Source organism: Serinus canaria, chromosome 3 (genome assembly GCF_022539315.1).
Source record: "Serinus canaria isolate serCan28SL12 chromosome 3, serCan2020, whole genome shotgun sequence".
NCBI lineage: Eukaryota > Metazoa > Chordata > Aves > Passeriformes > Fringillidae > Serinus > Serinus canaria.
The window spans coordinates 34,002,415-34,018,271 of NC_066316.1; the positions used below are offsets into that span (position 1 = coordinate 34,002,415).

The 15,857-nt window shown below is 37.5% G+C and overlaps 1 protein-coding gene across 3 annotated transcripts in view; it reads left to right on the forward strand.

Annotated features, from left to right (window-relative positions):
* RMDN2 (regulator of microtubule dynamics 2) overlaps window positions 1-15,506 on the forward strand; it is a 46,691-nt gene extending 31,185 nt beyond the window's left edge. For all 3 annotated transcript variants that reach the window (XM_018915885.3, XM_018915878.3, XM_018915891.3), the window contains exons 8-11: window positions 3,218-3,316; window positions 5,115-5,168; window positions 5,257-5,337; window positions 15,132-15,506. In XM_018915885.3, coding sequence (XP_018771430.2) covers window positions 3,218-3,316; window positions 5,115-5,168; window positions 5,257-5,337; window positions 15,132-15,185 — 288 coding nt within the window. In that variant the 3' untranslated portion in view covers window positions 15,186-15,506. The remainder of the gene's footprint in view (window positions 1-3,217; window positions 3,317-5,114; window positions 5,169-5,256; window positions 5,338-15,131) is intronic.
* The last annotated feature ends 351 nt before the right edge of the window (window positions 15,507-15,857 follow it).

The following is a 15,857-nucleotide window of genomic DNA, read 5'->3' on the forward strand; positions in this document are numbered from 1 at the left end:
GTTACTCAAATGAAGTTATTTCAAATTAAAAACTTTGCCTATGTATGTTTAGAGGAAGAATATAGGTTCCTGTTCATGGTTACTGCTCTGGGACACAGTTTTGTGTATTGCATATAACAGGTCTCTTCCATTTGTCCCACTTCAGTTATAAAGGGTGCAGACAAACTCGGGTAGGGCACAGTTAAGCTGTTGTGATGGGATTCACCTCAGCTGCCTTTAGCTATCCCCAGGGTCTGTGCTCCTTTTGCAGTTGAAGAAAAGAAAGATGGGAGTGTTCATCCCAGGCTAATGTAGGTGAAGAAGAATTGCCTAATGGAAGTGCTTCTCTGTATTGACCATGCAAGGAACCTGGACAACTTGTGTGAACTAGGTACTTCATATATGGAGGGCTAGGCTTGCTCTGAAAAATTCATCAAGCCAGTGGCATGTAAGTCTCACTGCTGAAACATCACAAAATTCTCAGATTGTCTCTGGAATAGTCACAAAGTATAATGCTGGATAGAGTGCCCATTAAAAAACCTCACTATTGCCATAGAATCGTAGAATCATTAACATTGGAAAAGACCTATTAAGATCAAGCCCAACTCTTAATCTGGCACTGTCCTGTTCACCACCAACCCATGTCCCCAAGTGCCACACCCACATGTCTTTGAACACTTCCAGGGAGGTGATTGTATCACTTCCTTGGGCAACCTATTCCAATGCTTGACCACCTTTTCAGTAAAGAAAATTTTCCTAAGATCCAGTCCAAACTTCCCCTTGGTACTATTTTGTCTGGTCCCATCACTTGTTACCTGGGAGGAGAGACTGACACCCACCTCGCTACAACCTCCTTTCAGTGTAGGTTGTTTTGTGTGAAATGTGCATGTGCTTTCATGCATTTCACTTTTAAACATTGTTTTAGCTTGATGGGGATGGTAAAATAAAAATGGCCAAATGCATATATGTTTGGGCTTTTTAGAAATTTGAGTAGTGCAAAGCAGCACCCAAGCCAGACAAAATAAAGACTAAAACCCCAGCAAATCAGTTCTGATTAAATCTCATAAGAAAATAAAGTAACTGCCAGGAAGAACTTGTGTTTTCAATAGTTAATTATAACTCCACATGGAAAAACTGCAATTTTGTTTCCTTGTTGTTGCATAACAGCAGACATGAGTGTGGTAATTGTATCTTTGCAGTGTGTATCTCCAGGGTGTTGTATGCTTTTGCAGAGAACAGTGTAACACATTCCCTTTATTTTTACTCCCTCTCTTCCTCCTTCTTGATGCGATGGGCCTAGAAATACAGAAACGCCCTTCCTCTTCCAAGAGAAGAGAGAACAAGGCAACAGTAGATTGACATGAAAAAAACAGTCTTTTTGCAGAGATTCTTTTAATAACTCTTGTAGAATATATCTCAGAAACTATTCAACAGTGAGAGAAATGAAATGGGGAAGGAAATTATATCTATACCTACAATTAGAAGTTTTAAGCAGCATGTTGCAGTTTGTAACACATTGGGGAAGCACTGCAAGGGCAGCAACATCTTGTTGCTCCAATGAGTAAGAACTCTGTGATTGCTGGAGAGATTTTGTTAAAAACATTTTCTGTTCTCAGAAGAAGCTTCAAAGGCGAGGTATGTGAAAGAGAATGAAAACAAAAGCTTTATTTTTTGTAATATTGTTTCTCTCTGGGTTATAATTTAGTGCTTTGGTGTGAGACACTTACTGACAACATGTAACAAATAAGGCCTTGGGACCCTGCTGAGCAGCTAGCATGACTGGAACAGTATGCCTTCTGTCTCCACGCAATGCTGCTCTGATGTAGCTAGAGACATTGGGGCCAGATGAGAAAACATGATCCTGTGCATTTTCCTGCTGCATGCTAACCTGTGTTTCTGGTCTTTGCAATGGTATTTTTCGTTTGCAACAAGAAGTAGGTAGAACTTGATGTCTATTCAAAGGAGAAGCATTCTGGTTGTTAGCTGTGGTTAGTTATGAGAGAGTAGATTCTTGTATTTTACAGTTATTAACTGACATCTCCTGGATAATTGGTAGATATAGGTGAAGCTGGTACGGGGAGCAGCAGCAGCCCTACAAATATTGAGAAGCCAGGGAATGAAGCAGGAAAAATCTAAAACAAAGCAAAACAATTTTAAATTTTGTAGCAGTAGGAGATACTTGACTTCAGCTGAAGTCTGTTATTTGAATTGCAGCTCCTTCTGAAAAAGAGATGTCCCTGTGTAATCACATATCATATCTCACCTTCAAGTCTTGATGAGGGGCTCTCTTTCACACACCCTGTGTGTGCCTCTTTTCTGTGTTGCCTCTGATCAGGCCAGAAAATACAGAACCTTGGTTTTTACCCTGTTTTGACTCATCTGCTCTGTGACAGGAGCCATCAGTGCTGTGCTTCAAATACTGATGTGAAGGAAAAAACTCCTGGCTTTTCTTTACAGATGTGTTAGAAGTGTTCAAAGGAATGTGGCTTCACTCCTCCACTTAAACAGGCTCTTCTTTCACACTGCATTTCATAGCAACTCCATCCTTTGCTAGAGATGTGAGGATTGGGTGATGGAGCCAAATACCTTATGGCAGTAACCAATGCAGTTTCTGTCAGGTGTCAGTGTATGTAAGTCATATGCATTGTGTGGCAATATGACAGTTCCCTAAAGTCCTTTTATAGCAGCTGATCTTCCTGAAATGAGAAGAGGTCATTGGCAAGTGTTATTTATCAGATTGGAAGAGCTAAAAATTGAGCCTATTTCTTAACAGTGGTTGTCACCAGCTTCTGTGGAATAAATGAACTTGTTATACAAGCTCCAAACCCACATTTTTACTGCAGCAACACCTTTTCATAATGTAGGAAAGTAGTCAAGTGCATAGATTATCTTGCAAAGCTGTCTATCTCATGAAAACCTTAACAGGTTTCAAGTACTATTTCTAGCCTTAGGTTTTTAAAAAAGACAAGATGCTATGAAATCTAAAATTTACTTTGAGCTTTGAACATGGAAGTAACCTTATATTGAGGATATTGGTGTTTGGTCATATGACTCTAAAATCCAAAAGACTGCTTTGAGCTGGCCAAACTGACACTATAAAGAATTCCTTTATAGGTTCTTTTCCAAAATACATTGTATAGGTAGTACAATATGAAAGACAGTATTTACTGCAAAACTGAAAAGCAACTCTTAAGAAATCTCACTTTTTAATTGTTTGTTTGTTTGTTTTTAATTCTAGGTAGCTCAGTTGTCTTGGCTTGAAAAGAAAGTAGCAGCTGCTCTCTTTGGTACTCCACCAACTTCAACAGTAGAAGAAGCATTGCAGAATTTCCTTAAGGTAAGTCCTAGCCAAGGGTTTTCCTGTGTTGCTGTTTGCCAGCTGTTATATGTGAGTATTGTCAAGTTGTCTGTTCAACAGACTGTGTTCAGTAGCTATAAATTCAGGGCTCTTCTAAACACCACTGAGCTTTCTATTATTTTTTTTTTCTTTTCAGCTGTAAAATTAGTTTGGACATGAGTGGTTAGCACCTTTCTTTTCTTTAGTTTCAGGAAATTCAGTTTATTTAGTTTCAGGAAATTCTCCAATTAATTGCCATGGTTAATACTTATTGAATTGAATGTGATATGGATACAGATGAGTTACATATGCTGCTGAAACAGATGAACCATAGTGATAGTGATTGTTGATTTGTCTGTTTCTGCAAGAGAGTTGACATAGGCAAGGAAAACTTTGACATTGTGATGCTTCTCTTTTTTCTGATCTGAAACTATTTTCAATTGAATTTCAGTAGAAGCCTTTCTGATTTGTGGAGATGAAATGGCTTTTGTAGTGAAGTAGAGAAGAAAGCTCTGTCATATGGGTCCATGTTCCTGGGCATTCTGAGAAAACACCACATGAATAAAATAAATCTATCTTTTATTGCTTTCCATATGAATAATTTCTGCTTCTGGAGCTCGAAAGCATACAAGTTTTTCACATGACTAGATTCAAAGCATAAACTTCTATCATTACAATTACTATCAAAGTTTTTCAAAGAAATTGGACAGGCATCTTTTCCTCACTATAAAAAGGGCTTCTTTTCTGTGTTCTTAGTCTGTTTAAAGACTGAATGATCTCCTGAATTTTGGACAGTACAATACATTACCATCTTCCCAGTTTAAGAGATTTTATCTTGAAGGTCAAATTCCAAAAGTGGTAGAAATCATTTGAAACATTTGCTTTAGCTTCAGGGCATTTTGTGGTGGGCTGCAGAGTGACTGTGGTTTTAAGTCATCTTCAGCAACAAAAATCAAATTACTGTCTAAAAGACAACTGTTTAGGTTTCTTTTTCAGTTGTTTGATTCCACACAGTTGTGGTAAAGCAGCGTTGTTTTGGTCCAAAGATTACAGCTACTATAAATTTCACTGAGGTAATTTTTCCCTCCCAATAGCTCTTCTTTGATTAAAAGCTGCTTCTTTGTTAGTAGATAATTAGTAAGAGTTTTATTCATCTTGCAAGCTTCTACATCCTTGATTTGTTAAAAAAAATAAAAAGACATTATTAAACTTTTTTAATTAACTGAACTTTTCAGAAGATGATGATTTGAAAAGAAAGGTGAACCCAAAACTAGAAGATAAGAGACTGTGGAAGGGAAATAATTGTAAAATTGATAAACACAGTTCTTTACTCATTACACAAAGTGTGAATGGTTGGTTGCTTTCTTATTTCTTTTATGAGGAAATAAATGCTAATAATCCATAGACAGTGGTATCTTTAAGCCTACCCTGTAAGTGAATGAATCCAACAGATTTTGTACAGAATGACCCTAGATCTTTACAGAGTCCTTAGGGAGAGAGGAGAGCAAGCAGTACAGAACATTTTCTGGGTTCACTGTCAGCATCTCATATGCCTGGTTTAGGGTTTAAAGGGGTTTTTTCGTTTGTTTTTTGGGGTTTTTTTTTTGTTTTGTTTTGTTTTGTTTTGTTTTCTTGATTTTTTTTAAGTGCTACTAAACAGATTGTATTACATAGAGTAGGGATGATTCAGTCTGATGTTTGAGGAAATGTAGTGCATTACTAAAAATGTTATGCAGACCACATAAATCTCATCATGCAAGTTTCATGTCTATTTTCTTTCCTGTGTTTTGTTATTTAGGCAGAAGAAATGCATCCAGGATATTCCAAATGCAATTATGTGTATTTGGCAAAGGTAACCAAGTTCTTTTAAAAATAATGATTTGTAGACTCTGGTGTTCTTACAGTGGTCTGATTGGAAACAAAATGTTTTTTCTTTTCAGTGCTATAAAGATCTTGGCCAGAAAAACAATGCACTGAAGTGCTGTGATTCTGCACTGTCAATTCTCTCAGTTACTAATGAGGTGGGTATTGAGAGTGATAACTTGTTCCCTTGTGACTGCTCTCTTGTCTTTGGCATCCATTATCGCACTGCCGGTAACAACATAATGTTTGAGTTTTTCCTGTGAACACAGAACATTCCTTTTTCCTCCACTCTAGGTTGGCTCATTACAGTTGTCTGTATCAACAACTTTAAAAAAATCTTTGTTTGGGGAACTGTCAGGGACTCGTCTGTATCAGAAATTGAATTGTACTCTTTGTAATTCAACCCACTTCATTAGATCATCTTGAGCATAAGCAGTTGAGTGTGTCACTCTAGCTGTGCTGAAATTTTGCCCCAGACCTATGTTTTTCTCAGCTGAAACCACTCTGGATTTTTGTCCTACAGTCTCTGCTCCTGAAAGCCTCTGATTTGTGATTCTTGTCAAGGGCAGTATGTTAACTACAGCAGAGGCAGATGAGTAATTCAAGATTGGCTTTGTCTTCAACCACAGGGCAGTTAAGGGGGCACAGTTCTTCAAGTCACATCTGCTGAGTTTGTTCTAAGAGGTTACTAGATTCCTCTTAAGGCCCATTACAGTATTTTAGGCTCATTAGAGAATTTTTGGTATGTGGACACTAAATTTCTACAAATATTTGAGAGATTTTAAGTTGTTTAATTTCTTAAATATAAACCAAGTCATGGCAAGAAGGTTCACTCTGTCTGATCTCATGTAGAAGCAAGTTCCATAACTGACCTATGACTGGAAACATCTTACCATCCTAGAGCATGACGAGTTCAAACCTGAGCTTTTTCAGCCTAAGGGACCCCCTCTGAGCACAGCAGATGTGGTATGGAGAAAGAGAGGTGATTCCTGAGAGGAATTGGCCCCATCCCATTTAATTCTTTGAAGTTAAGGAAAAAGACCATTAAATAACTCTTTAACTTGATTGACAATAAATGCTGTGTGTGGAGCACTAACATGTTTATGTCAAGTGTTCCTGCTGGGAAGAAAGACCCCTGCATGCCTCACCAGCCGCTGCTCCTGGGTGGCCTAATTTTTGGCCCCAGTTATAGTATGTACCAATCATAAATTAAGTAATCATTGCTTAAGTTCAGTGTTTCTTTGAATATGTATTGATACTGATATGACATTAACAATGATTTAATTCTCTTTATTCTTTACTTACTCTTAAAATATACCTTCAGTTTGCCTATTACAGAACATAGGAAAGGCTGCTATAAATTATCTGTTTAATATCCCATCACTTTTGTGAAGTATCAGCAGACCTGAGAAGAAGAAGGAGCCTGAGGTGAGAGCAGGAATTCAAAAGGAGTCTGAGGGATAGGTGTATGTATTCTGACAAGCAGTGTGGTGATGAGAACAAGAATTACACTGATTTGTGTAATCAGAAGAGTGAGCATCAAATGGGCCCCAAAAATCTTTTGTCCATCTGAAGAGGACAAGATGATTTGACCTCTCCTGTTTTGACAAATTCTATAGATATCACAGATTAGTCTCCTTTGTCTTGTTTACTTGTGATGTGTTTTGAGTTAGATTTAGGAAAAAAGAGTCCAGAAGAATATGGCATTAAGACAGTAGTATGTAATTCAATTTGAAAAAAAACAACTGAGCACTCAGCACAGGGTAAAAAAACCAAGTGCATGCTGAAAGAAATTACTGTGAAATGGAGATCTGGAACATGAACTCTGCTGTTGCTGACTGTTACCTCAAATCCCATCTGAATTCAAATATTACATGTTGTTTTGGTTATTGTGTTACAGAAAGACTGTTACTGATTTTTGGGAAAATGTGTTGGAAGTTAAGTGGTTCAGGGCTTGGAGCTGTATGTAGGAATAACATTTAGTGAGATTAGTTTAAGAGGGGAAGAGACTGTAATAAGACTGAAGAGGCATTGGGGAGAGAGTAATAAACAGATGCTAATACACACTTTATTAGTGCCTGGATTGACTGCAGCTCTGTAGAAGATGGGGCTTGTGGTCTAAAAAAAAGCACAGGTCAGCAGCAGTGTGAGGTTTCCATTTGCCACAGCTCAGGATCTCAAGGTTGTCAGCAGTGTGGTGGTTTGTCACAGTCATGTGAAACCCATCATTGCCAAGTGTAATCATAGTTTCTCATACAAATTTTCTCTTTCTTCAAGCGGGGGAACTCCTTTATTGTTTTTAAATGTTGGCTTCTAGTGAGAAACATGTATTTTTATAAAGGCATAAAATCAGGAGCAGGCTGAGAGACAAAGTTGCTGGAAAGGTGCCATGTTGAGGAAATGTACAGTATTTCATGATAAAAATCATCCTGCAGAAAAATTATCATAGACAATGGTTTACTTTTTATTGCTTCTGAGCATCCACAGTTTCCAGTGACTTCTGGGAACCAGAGGTGCTTGGCATCAGTAAAGTAGCCCATAGCTCATTTTAATCCTCAGGTCAAATTCTCAGCTGCTGTAACTCAGGACACTTCTTTGACACTTTTTCTAGGATTCATTTAATGTAAAATTTCAGGTTAAGTGATATTATTTTTTATATTGAATTTTATGTCACATCCAAATATCCCTTCTGTGCCTCTGTTCTACCATTTGCAGAGTTTGTTTTAATTCAAGGGGTAAAAGGACTCCCAAACATAGCTAATTCTTGTTAAAGGAAAAAAAAAATCAAATGGCCTGTTTCAAACCTATTCTAAATCTTAAAAAGGATACACAGAAATTATAAAAAAGAAACAAGTTCTGACTGAGTCCTGTAAATTAAGAGTTACAGGAGGATTTTTAAAAACAGGACAGTTTTTAAAAATAGTTTGGCACATTTTTAACTTATCAGTCTATGCATTCTTTTTATTTTAAAAGGAAATATCTGAGATTTGGTTCAAATTACATCTGGAAAAACAGAGCTGATATTACAGTGCAACTTTAAAGACCTTTCTCTATCCTTTCTAAACAAAAACCCTCCAATGAATCATACAGTCCTTCCTTGGCCATAAATAGTGTGGAGTGGTACTTCACTGCTGGAGGTGCATGGGACATTAAATTGTCCAGTTTTTCTCTGGTTGCTACCCAGGTGGATAACCTCAGGGTCCTGGGAAACATTTGCCCTTCAGTAAAAGAGATCCCAATGTTCAGGGCTGCTGTGAGTTATTGTTAAGTGCTTAACAGCTGCTCTGTTCATCTAGAGGAGGTTGCATTACCCTTACTGAGACTCATTACTTTGTAGTGTGCTCAGAGCCTTGCTGACTGAGACTGTGTGAAAGGCTCTTGAAACCAGATGTGGTGGACTATTGTGGTGGAGCAAAATTACTTTTTTTAATTTGAAGACAAAAATGTAATTTAATTTTGAAGTCATGAGTGTCTGTCTTGCATACAGAAAGACAGAACAGGTAGGGGTTTGTGTGTGTGTATGGTTACACACATGGCACATGGTCCTTTGTTTGTTATGGGAATAAGACCCTAATTTCTTGTTTATATTAAAGATTGTTGGAAGTTTTCAAGGCTGGAACTTGTAAAATTTCAAGTCTCAATGTAGAACTATAAAGTTTAATAGTCACAGAACTGTTTTTCCTTGTGTCTGGAGGCAAGCATGATCATGACAATGAATTCTGTGCTTGTAGGACCAGTAAGCTCACCACAAAGGAGCTAACAGCCTAGCAGAGAATGAGATTAAAATTTCAAGGTTCTAGTCTCTAGTACATTTTTCAAAAAAATGAATCTCAAAAGCAGCAGTTGCATTACAAAAAGTGTAGTCTTGGAAGAGATGAAGACAGGAAAACAGGAAAAATGCAAAGGAAATCTATTTGCACTGAGTTGCTGAAAGTCTTACTTAAAATGTAGATAAAAACTTCACTAAAGATAAGAAAGTGTTTTACAAAATTATTGGTGATTTTGTGCACTCTGTCATTCCCAGTAATTAGAAATGATGGCAATTCAGAGTTGAAATTAAGAAAGAAGAGAGATTTAGATCTTACAGAAATTCATGATTATGACATTCACTTCTTACAGGTGTAGAATGGCAGGAAGCAGAGACTTGTTAAAGACTCTGCCTTCAGCCTCAGTGACATCTGAAACTTGTGTGGAGGAGGTGATAAATGTAATAATAGGCAGCAACAATGGTTGAATTTTTACACAAGAATGCAGCTGCTGAGGAGAACTCATACAGTTTTCTTTCACTTTTTTGTACAACACCATAATTGATTTCCCTTGCTGTTAATTTCATTTTTAATATTGTCTATAAGGAAAAAAGTGGGATTTTGCAGAGCGATGGAAGAGAGGTCAGAGTATAAATTTCAGCACCCATCAGCTGTTCTCTTCCAACAGAACATTTGTCTACCTGGATTTTCAAGTTTTTCCAAGAAATACCCACTCCAGCAGCCATGGATTGGTCATATGAGCAGACCTAGTTGTGATATTTCCAACAGATCTTGTCTAAAGCTGCTATTGTAATCTGTCCTTCTGATTTTGAGGAGAAAAAGTAATTTACTCTTGCTTTTTAAGTGAAGGTTACAAATTTTGACTTGTTTTTGAAAAAAACTACCAATTGAACTGAGTAATTTGGACTAACCTTATGAAGTGTTTTTGTTTTCTCATCAATCAGAATATTTTCTTTTCATATGTTCAGCTCAATACAAAATGTCCTGCTTTTCAGGGAATATTTGTTGCTTTAGATTTTTTGCATATTTATCCTCCAAATGACCAGCAAAAATCAATGATGTTTCAACTGAAAAATAATGGAAGTGTTCTTGTGTTCATTTTGAATTCTAGGCTATTGTTTTCCTGCTAGTACTGTTTGTGGAGTTGAACAAGAATTTCCTAATAGGTACCACCAACTCAAAGCTAAAATATTTTTTGAGTGTGCTTAAAAAAACTTCCTTAATTAGTGGGTTTGTATACAATGAATGTGACTGCTTCAAGCTCAGGGAATACACTTTTTAAAACTCATTATAAAGAAATCAAATTTCAAACTAAAATTCTAGGGGAATGTGAGACATTTGTTAAAGAGTTGCTAAAATAATTTGAGACTGCTCATATTTTACAATATTTTGCACTTCAAAGGATACTCTATTTTTCTCGATCTTAGTGATGAGATCAATTTTCTAGCTGCATGTTTTTGAAGTCCTTGAAAAGAGGTTTGTTTGCATCGTGTACTTATATGTTCTCTTCCTCTGAAAATTATTCTGAAAAGGAATGAAGATGTTTTTGTGGTGTCACAATTTCATACATAAGGATGAAGTTTATCCTGATAAATACCAAGCTTATTATATTTATGATTAAACTGACTATCACACAGTATTCATTTCAACATCTATGAAAGCTAACACAGTTTTAGCATAGTCCTTAGTCCAGCAAGACTGGCCAGAAGCCTGTTCCCCAAAGCATGGAGTGTGTCTCTGTCTCATGTAGTGTGTCTCCACTGGCATTCGGATGATGCAGGGGCAGAGTGGAAGAAGTATTCACAGAGGTGGTGGTACACTCCAGGATTACAAAATAGATTGGCAAAAACCCATTTTGAACTTTTTTCAAGTAGCTGGGCCAAGTCAAACTCCTGGGATTTTGAAATATATTGTCTTGGAGGCAATATACAGGGTACAGGAAAGCCTTGCCAGGCACCTTTCTGAGAGGGCTGTAACTGGGTGTGATTGTGTTCAGACTGTTTCAGCAATGACTGTGCAGAAAGAAAAGCTGTAGGGCCCATCATGGGAGAGGCAGACAGAAAGAGGAGAATGCCTTGAACACTAAAAGCTCCACATTGTATACAGTAGTAAAAGAAAAACAGGTCAGTTGAAATGTAGTCTTTCAAGTGAGGAAAGAACTATCCAATTAGAATTTTACGTGACTACTAACTATTCTGAATTGTATTCTGCTGGTTTGTAATTTTTCAACAATAGTCCTTGAATGAGCTCATTTTCATAATCTTCTGGGTGAGAAAGGGTATTTTTCCCTCTACTTGAAGTAATATCCAAAAATCTGTAATTATTGTCAGCTGCATATTTTAAAGCTGTCCTTGCCTTGATCCTAAAAGCCTTGAAAAGTTATGTTTAATCCCCAGAGAAGATAGTGATAATATAAAAGAACATAGACTACACCAGCTTGTGGCATACAGCAGTCACGTAGAAGAATCACGTGGATGATTGCATTGGTGTGTTGCAATATCAAAGGAGAAAACTCATGGTACTACACAATTGTTAGTGCACACTACAGTCACACCATCTGTGAGAGTCTGTCAGGAAACCAGGAAGGGATAGGATGGTATTTAGCTTTGCATGATTTAAACTGTTCACAAGAGCTCTCTAACAACCCTTGTGCATGCTTGGGAGTCTCTTCTTCTAGTCCAGGATTTCTGCTGGAGCTGTGAAGGAATGATACAGCTGTACCCAAAAGCAGGAGTGTCTCACAGCACCTCATTGCTGTTAGTGCATATCAGAGTACAGCTTTGGACCACCCTTGCAGCCCAGCTCATTTAATATACCATGCTGCCCTGCTGACTTCAGTGAAACTCTACAGGATGCATGTCAGCTTGGGATTTGGCAGTGGTTGCACACAGTTATGTTTTCTTTGGCTGGTGTGACCATTTTGGTTGTGGTCATGGGGCTGTATCGTTCTCTGTTGACAGTTGGGATTTTGTCAACAAGTGCACACATGTGCAGTGCCTGGGTTGAGTGTATTAGCACATAAGGAAATAATTAGCAGAGATGGAAGGCAAAATCATTATCTTTCTGTCTTGGCTTTAATTGTGATTTAATTTTTATATGCACATTTATATGTGTAATTCTCCATGTGTATGTATCAGTAAATTTTTTTTTCAGCAAAAATGAGCTGTCAAAATGTGGACTACTTCCAGTTAAGCCAACATTCCCTTTTTCCCACCAGCTCTCCCTTCCTTCTTGCTCTTGTTTTCAACTCCCTCTCTCCCCTTGTTCAGTCCCTGGCCTCCTAGGTCTTTTTTTCCTGTGCATATCCCCTGTGAATGATGAAACATAAAAATAAAGCAACAAAATAGGAATAAGGCAAAATACAGTCCCTGACCCTGTAATTTGAATACATTTTGTGTAGCAGTTTGCAGAACATTTTGAACTCATATTCAACTCTGAAAATGATATAGCGAGTGTTTAATAAATGTAAGCCTTGACAGTAGAAAGACAAGGTTGAAAATGGCTGTGTATTCAGTCAGTGCTGAACTAAGCCTCAGGGTGAACAAATGGGACTGACGCAAGTATATTGCATTCCTCCTACAACTTGTACCTCTTCTGCTTGCCACACTCTAAAGAGAAACCCTGCTGTCTGGGGAAAAAAAAAAAAAAGCTGACCTTATTGTTCATTTTCAGAAAGCCACAGACCCAGAAATCAACAAGGAAGAGAGTTGGCCCAGGACAGGATTTATGGCTTTTTCTTTCCATTAGCAGCCAAGCTTTGGGCAATAATGAAGTTTTCACCCTAAAATCAGAAACTAGTACACTGAACAGAGTTGTGGCTTCTCTTTCCTTTTAGCATGACACCCTTCTTGGTCTGGAAGGACTCTCTCCAAAGGTGACATAATATTCCCTTCACTGACCATTCTCAGCTCTGTTTTTAATGCCATTACTGGGTTTTTTTCAATGCTTTTGCCGTACAAGTTTTTCTTGACTGGAAGCTGCTGGCTCAATTAATGCAAAGCGTTAAGCATTTTGCAACAATAATTCCTGCTTTAACTGATGTTTGCCTGTTTAGAACTGGCAAACCAGAGGTAGAATGCTTTGCACGTTTGCAGTTTCTTCTCCAGACAGCTCTTAGAACAATCTTGGGTTTTGTTCCATTCTTTTTCCTAAGCCCAGAGGAAGATTCAGGGAAGATTGCCCAATGTTTTCTGGACCTTTGCAAACTTATAATGCTTGTTGTCCAATAAAATCCTTTACTTCTAAAGAGAAATTATCCAAAGTTGTTTGGAGATATATTTTTTAAATGCTGTATCCTGCAAAATGAGTAGAGAATCCCATCAACTAATGAAATGCTGAACACTATTCAAATATGAGAAAACCTGCACCTTTATAATTTTCAACTTAGAAAAATGTCATAAGAATACAACCAGATACAATTAAGCTTTTCCATTTCTTACTAGCATGGGACAATATCTCTTTTTTTACTTTTTTTATTTAATGGAGTTTAGAACCATTTTCACAAGCTGACCACAGTCAATACAGAAAAGAGTCTATTTTCCCTGAATTAAGGGAAAACATTGAGGTTTTCAATTTTTGTTGAAAGCAATGGCATGGTGCTCCAGACAGCCTGTAGTGACGTGGAGTTTAAGGGGTGCTCAATGCTGTATGACATTTCCTTCTGTTAGAGTATTTTGGCAAGAGCTTACTGGCTTTGCAGTGTGTGCCTTTAAAGGCCTCTGATAAATGATTAGGCAGATAGTTTAGCCTATTGTTGCCAGTAGGAGTAAGGCAGTAACTCTAAGAGAAGTGTCCAGCTAATGTATTAATGCCTTAATCCAGACCAATAATATGATGTAGTTTGACATGTCTGGCATATGGTTTCTATCATCTCAATATTCTTCTCTGTTCCTTCATGACATTATAGACAACTAACCAAAATAAAGAGAAGCAGGAATTTCTTCACCCATAAAATATATTCTAAAATGTTCTGTATTTTGTTCCAGCTCTTTGGTTGATTGAGTAATGAAGTGATCCTGAAGACAGTCAGTGATTACTTCACTGACTGTCTACAGTATTTTCCTTCAGAATATCCCGTGGCATTACCATTACTGGACCCTGGCATTAGAAATACTTACACAAAATCTGTGATGTGCAGGCACTTGCACTGTTAAATATCCATGGGTACAGGTATTGGGTGTTTGGACCCTTATGAGCCTTCAAGCATGAGGTGGTGATATTTTAGAAATGTGGTTTTAAACCAAGGTGAATTTTGCAAGCTAGAAGCTTCACAGCAGCAGCTAAAGGAAGCAGGTTATATCCAGGGGACACTTAAAAATAAGTAGAATAATGGAGTTTTTGTACTGTGGTTACATGTTGTTGTATGCATGTGCCCCTTGGTTATATGCATGTGCCCCTTTCCAAGCAGATTTTACATGGAATAGCCAAAACATATGTCACTGGGTACCTGTGAGACAGTCTTAGGCCTGGCTTAGGTTTGAAGCCCCGTGCAAGCTGTGCACTTAAAACATTGGCCTAAAAGGAGCCCTTTCCTGTTGCCCTAGGAATACAAGGTAGTGTTGGCTCTGAGCACAGCAGGTCACCTGCCTCTTGCTCCCACATTGGCCCTGCTCTGCCATGAGCTCAGTAGCATAGGCAGAACCCAGTCTGGAAGATCCTGAGGGAGCAGTCAGCCCATGGTGGCTGTTACAGGTAGGTATGGCTGTATGCTCTGAACCCACAATCTAACCTATGTCATTAATTACATTTCCCAATGTTTTCTTCTTACTTGCATAATAAATCATTAGCAAACATCACAGAACATCTTTAGAGAAACTGCATGTGGTCAGGATGCAGGATTACATCAGGTATAAGGCAAGGCAATACTTTATGCAAAGTACACCAATAAAAATTATATCCCAGGCTGAAGGGCTTACTGGTCTGCTGAGAAGGCTGTTTGTGGGCTAACATTTTAAGTGCTTTAACAGAGCTGTAAAGGGAGGGCCACCATCTGGCTCTTGTTTTCACTTCAAACTTTATTTTTGTATTCACTGATAAATTAACTTACTACGCAGTCTTTACATTTTGTGGCTGTTGCAGTTGTGTGTTATGTCTGTTGTTAGTAAAGAAATGTGGATAGGCACGTATTCGGCAAATGAAGGGATTTATCCTCTCTAAATTGATGCACGATTGTCTGTTTCTTTCAGGATAAAGAGGCCCAGAAAGACTTAGAGGCTTTACTTCTTACGCTGAAGCTCTGATACTACATACTTTTAACTCTTCATGCTGCAATAAAATTGTAAAACTAAAATGAGACTGGAAACTGCGGGTAAATTTCAGCTAAGTCAATGGAAAAACAGTCATTGATTTTGGTTGGTTTGGATCATGGCCTTTAAGTGTCTGGCAATTATGGTATTAAAATAATACATTCATTTTTGATTATTTATAATCTTGTACTGAAGTTTAATTTTAGATTTCTTACACTGTGAGTCTGATTCTCTGAACATGAAGTCCACTGCTGGCAATGGACATCCTGGGGGTTTGAATGCAAAAGGAATAAATCTCACTCTTTGAAAGATGAATCAACTAGTACGTGATGCCAGCATAGAACTGTGTGTAGCATAAACAAACAAAAAAAATGTTTCTATAGTAAATTATATTTATATCAACTAATTTACACAGATGTGTACAGAAGAAAATCATTAATATTTATGTTTACACATTTCCCTACTCTTAAAAAATTACAGTCTTGTTGAAGTTAAACAAAGCTGTTGCCGCAATAAAGCTCTTTTTACTTTAAACCTATTGTTGGTTTTACAAAGAAATGTGAAAATTTTATAAATTAAATATTATAATTTATTTGTAACATCAAGTACAATATTAAAGAAAAGACCAATTAAATAAAGTGGTTTAGAATAATCTATTACAGACGT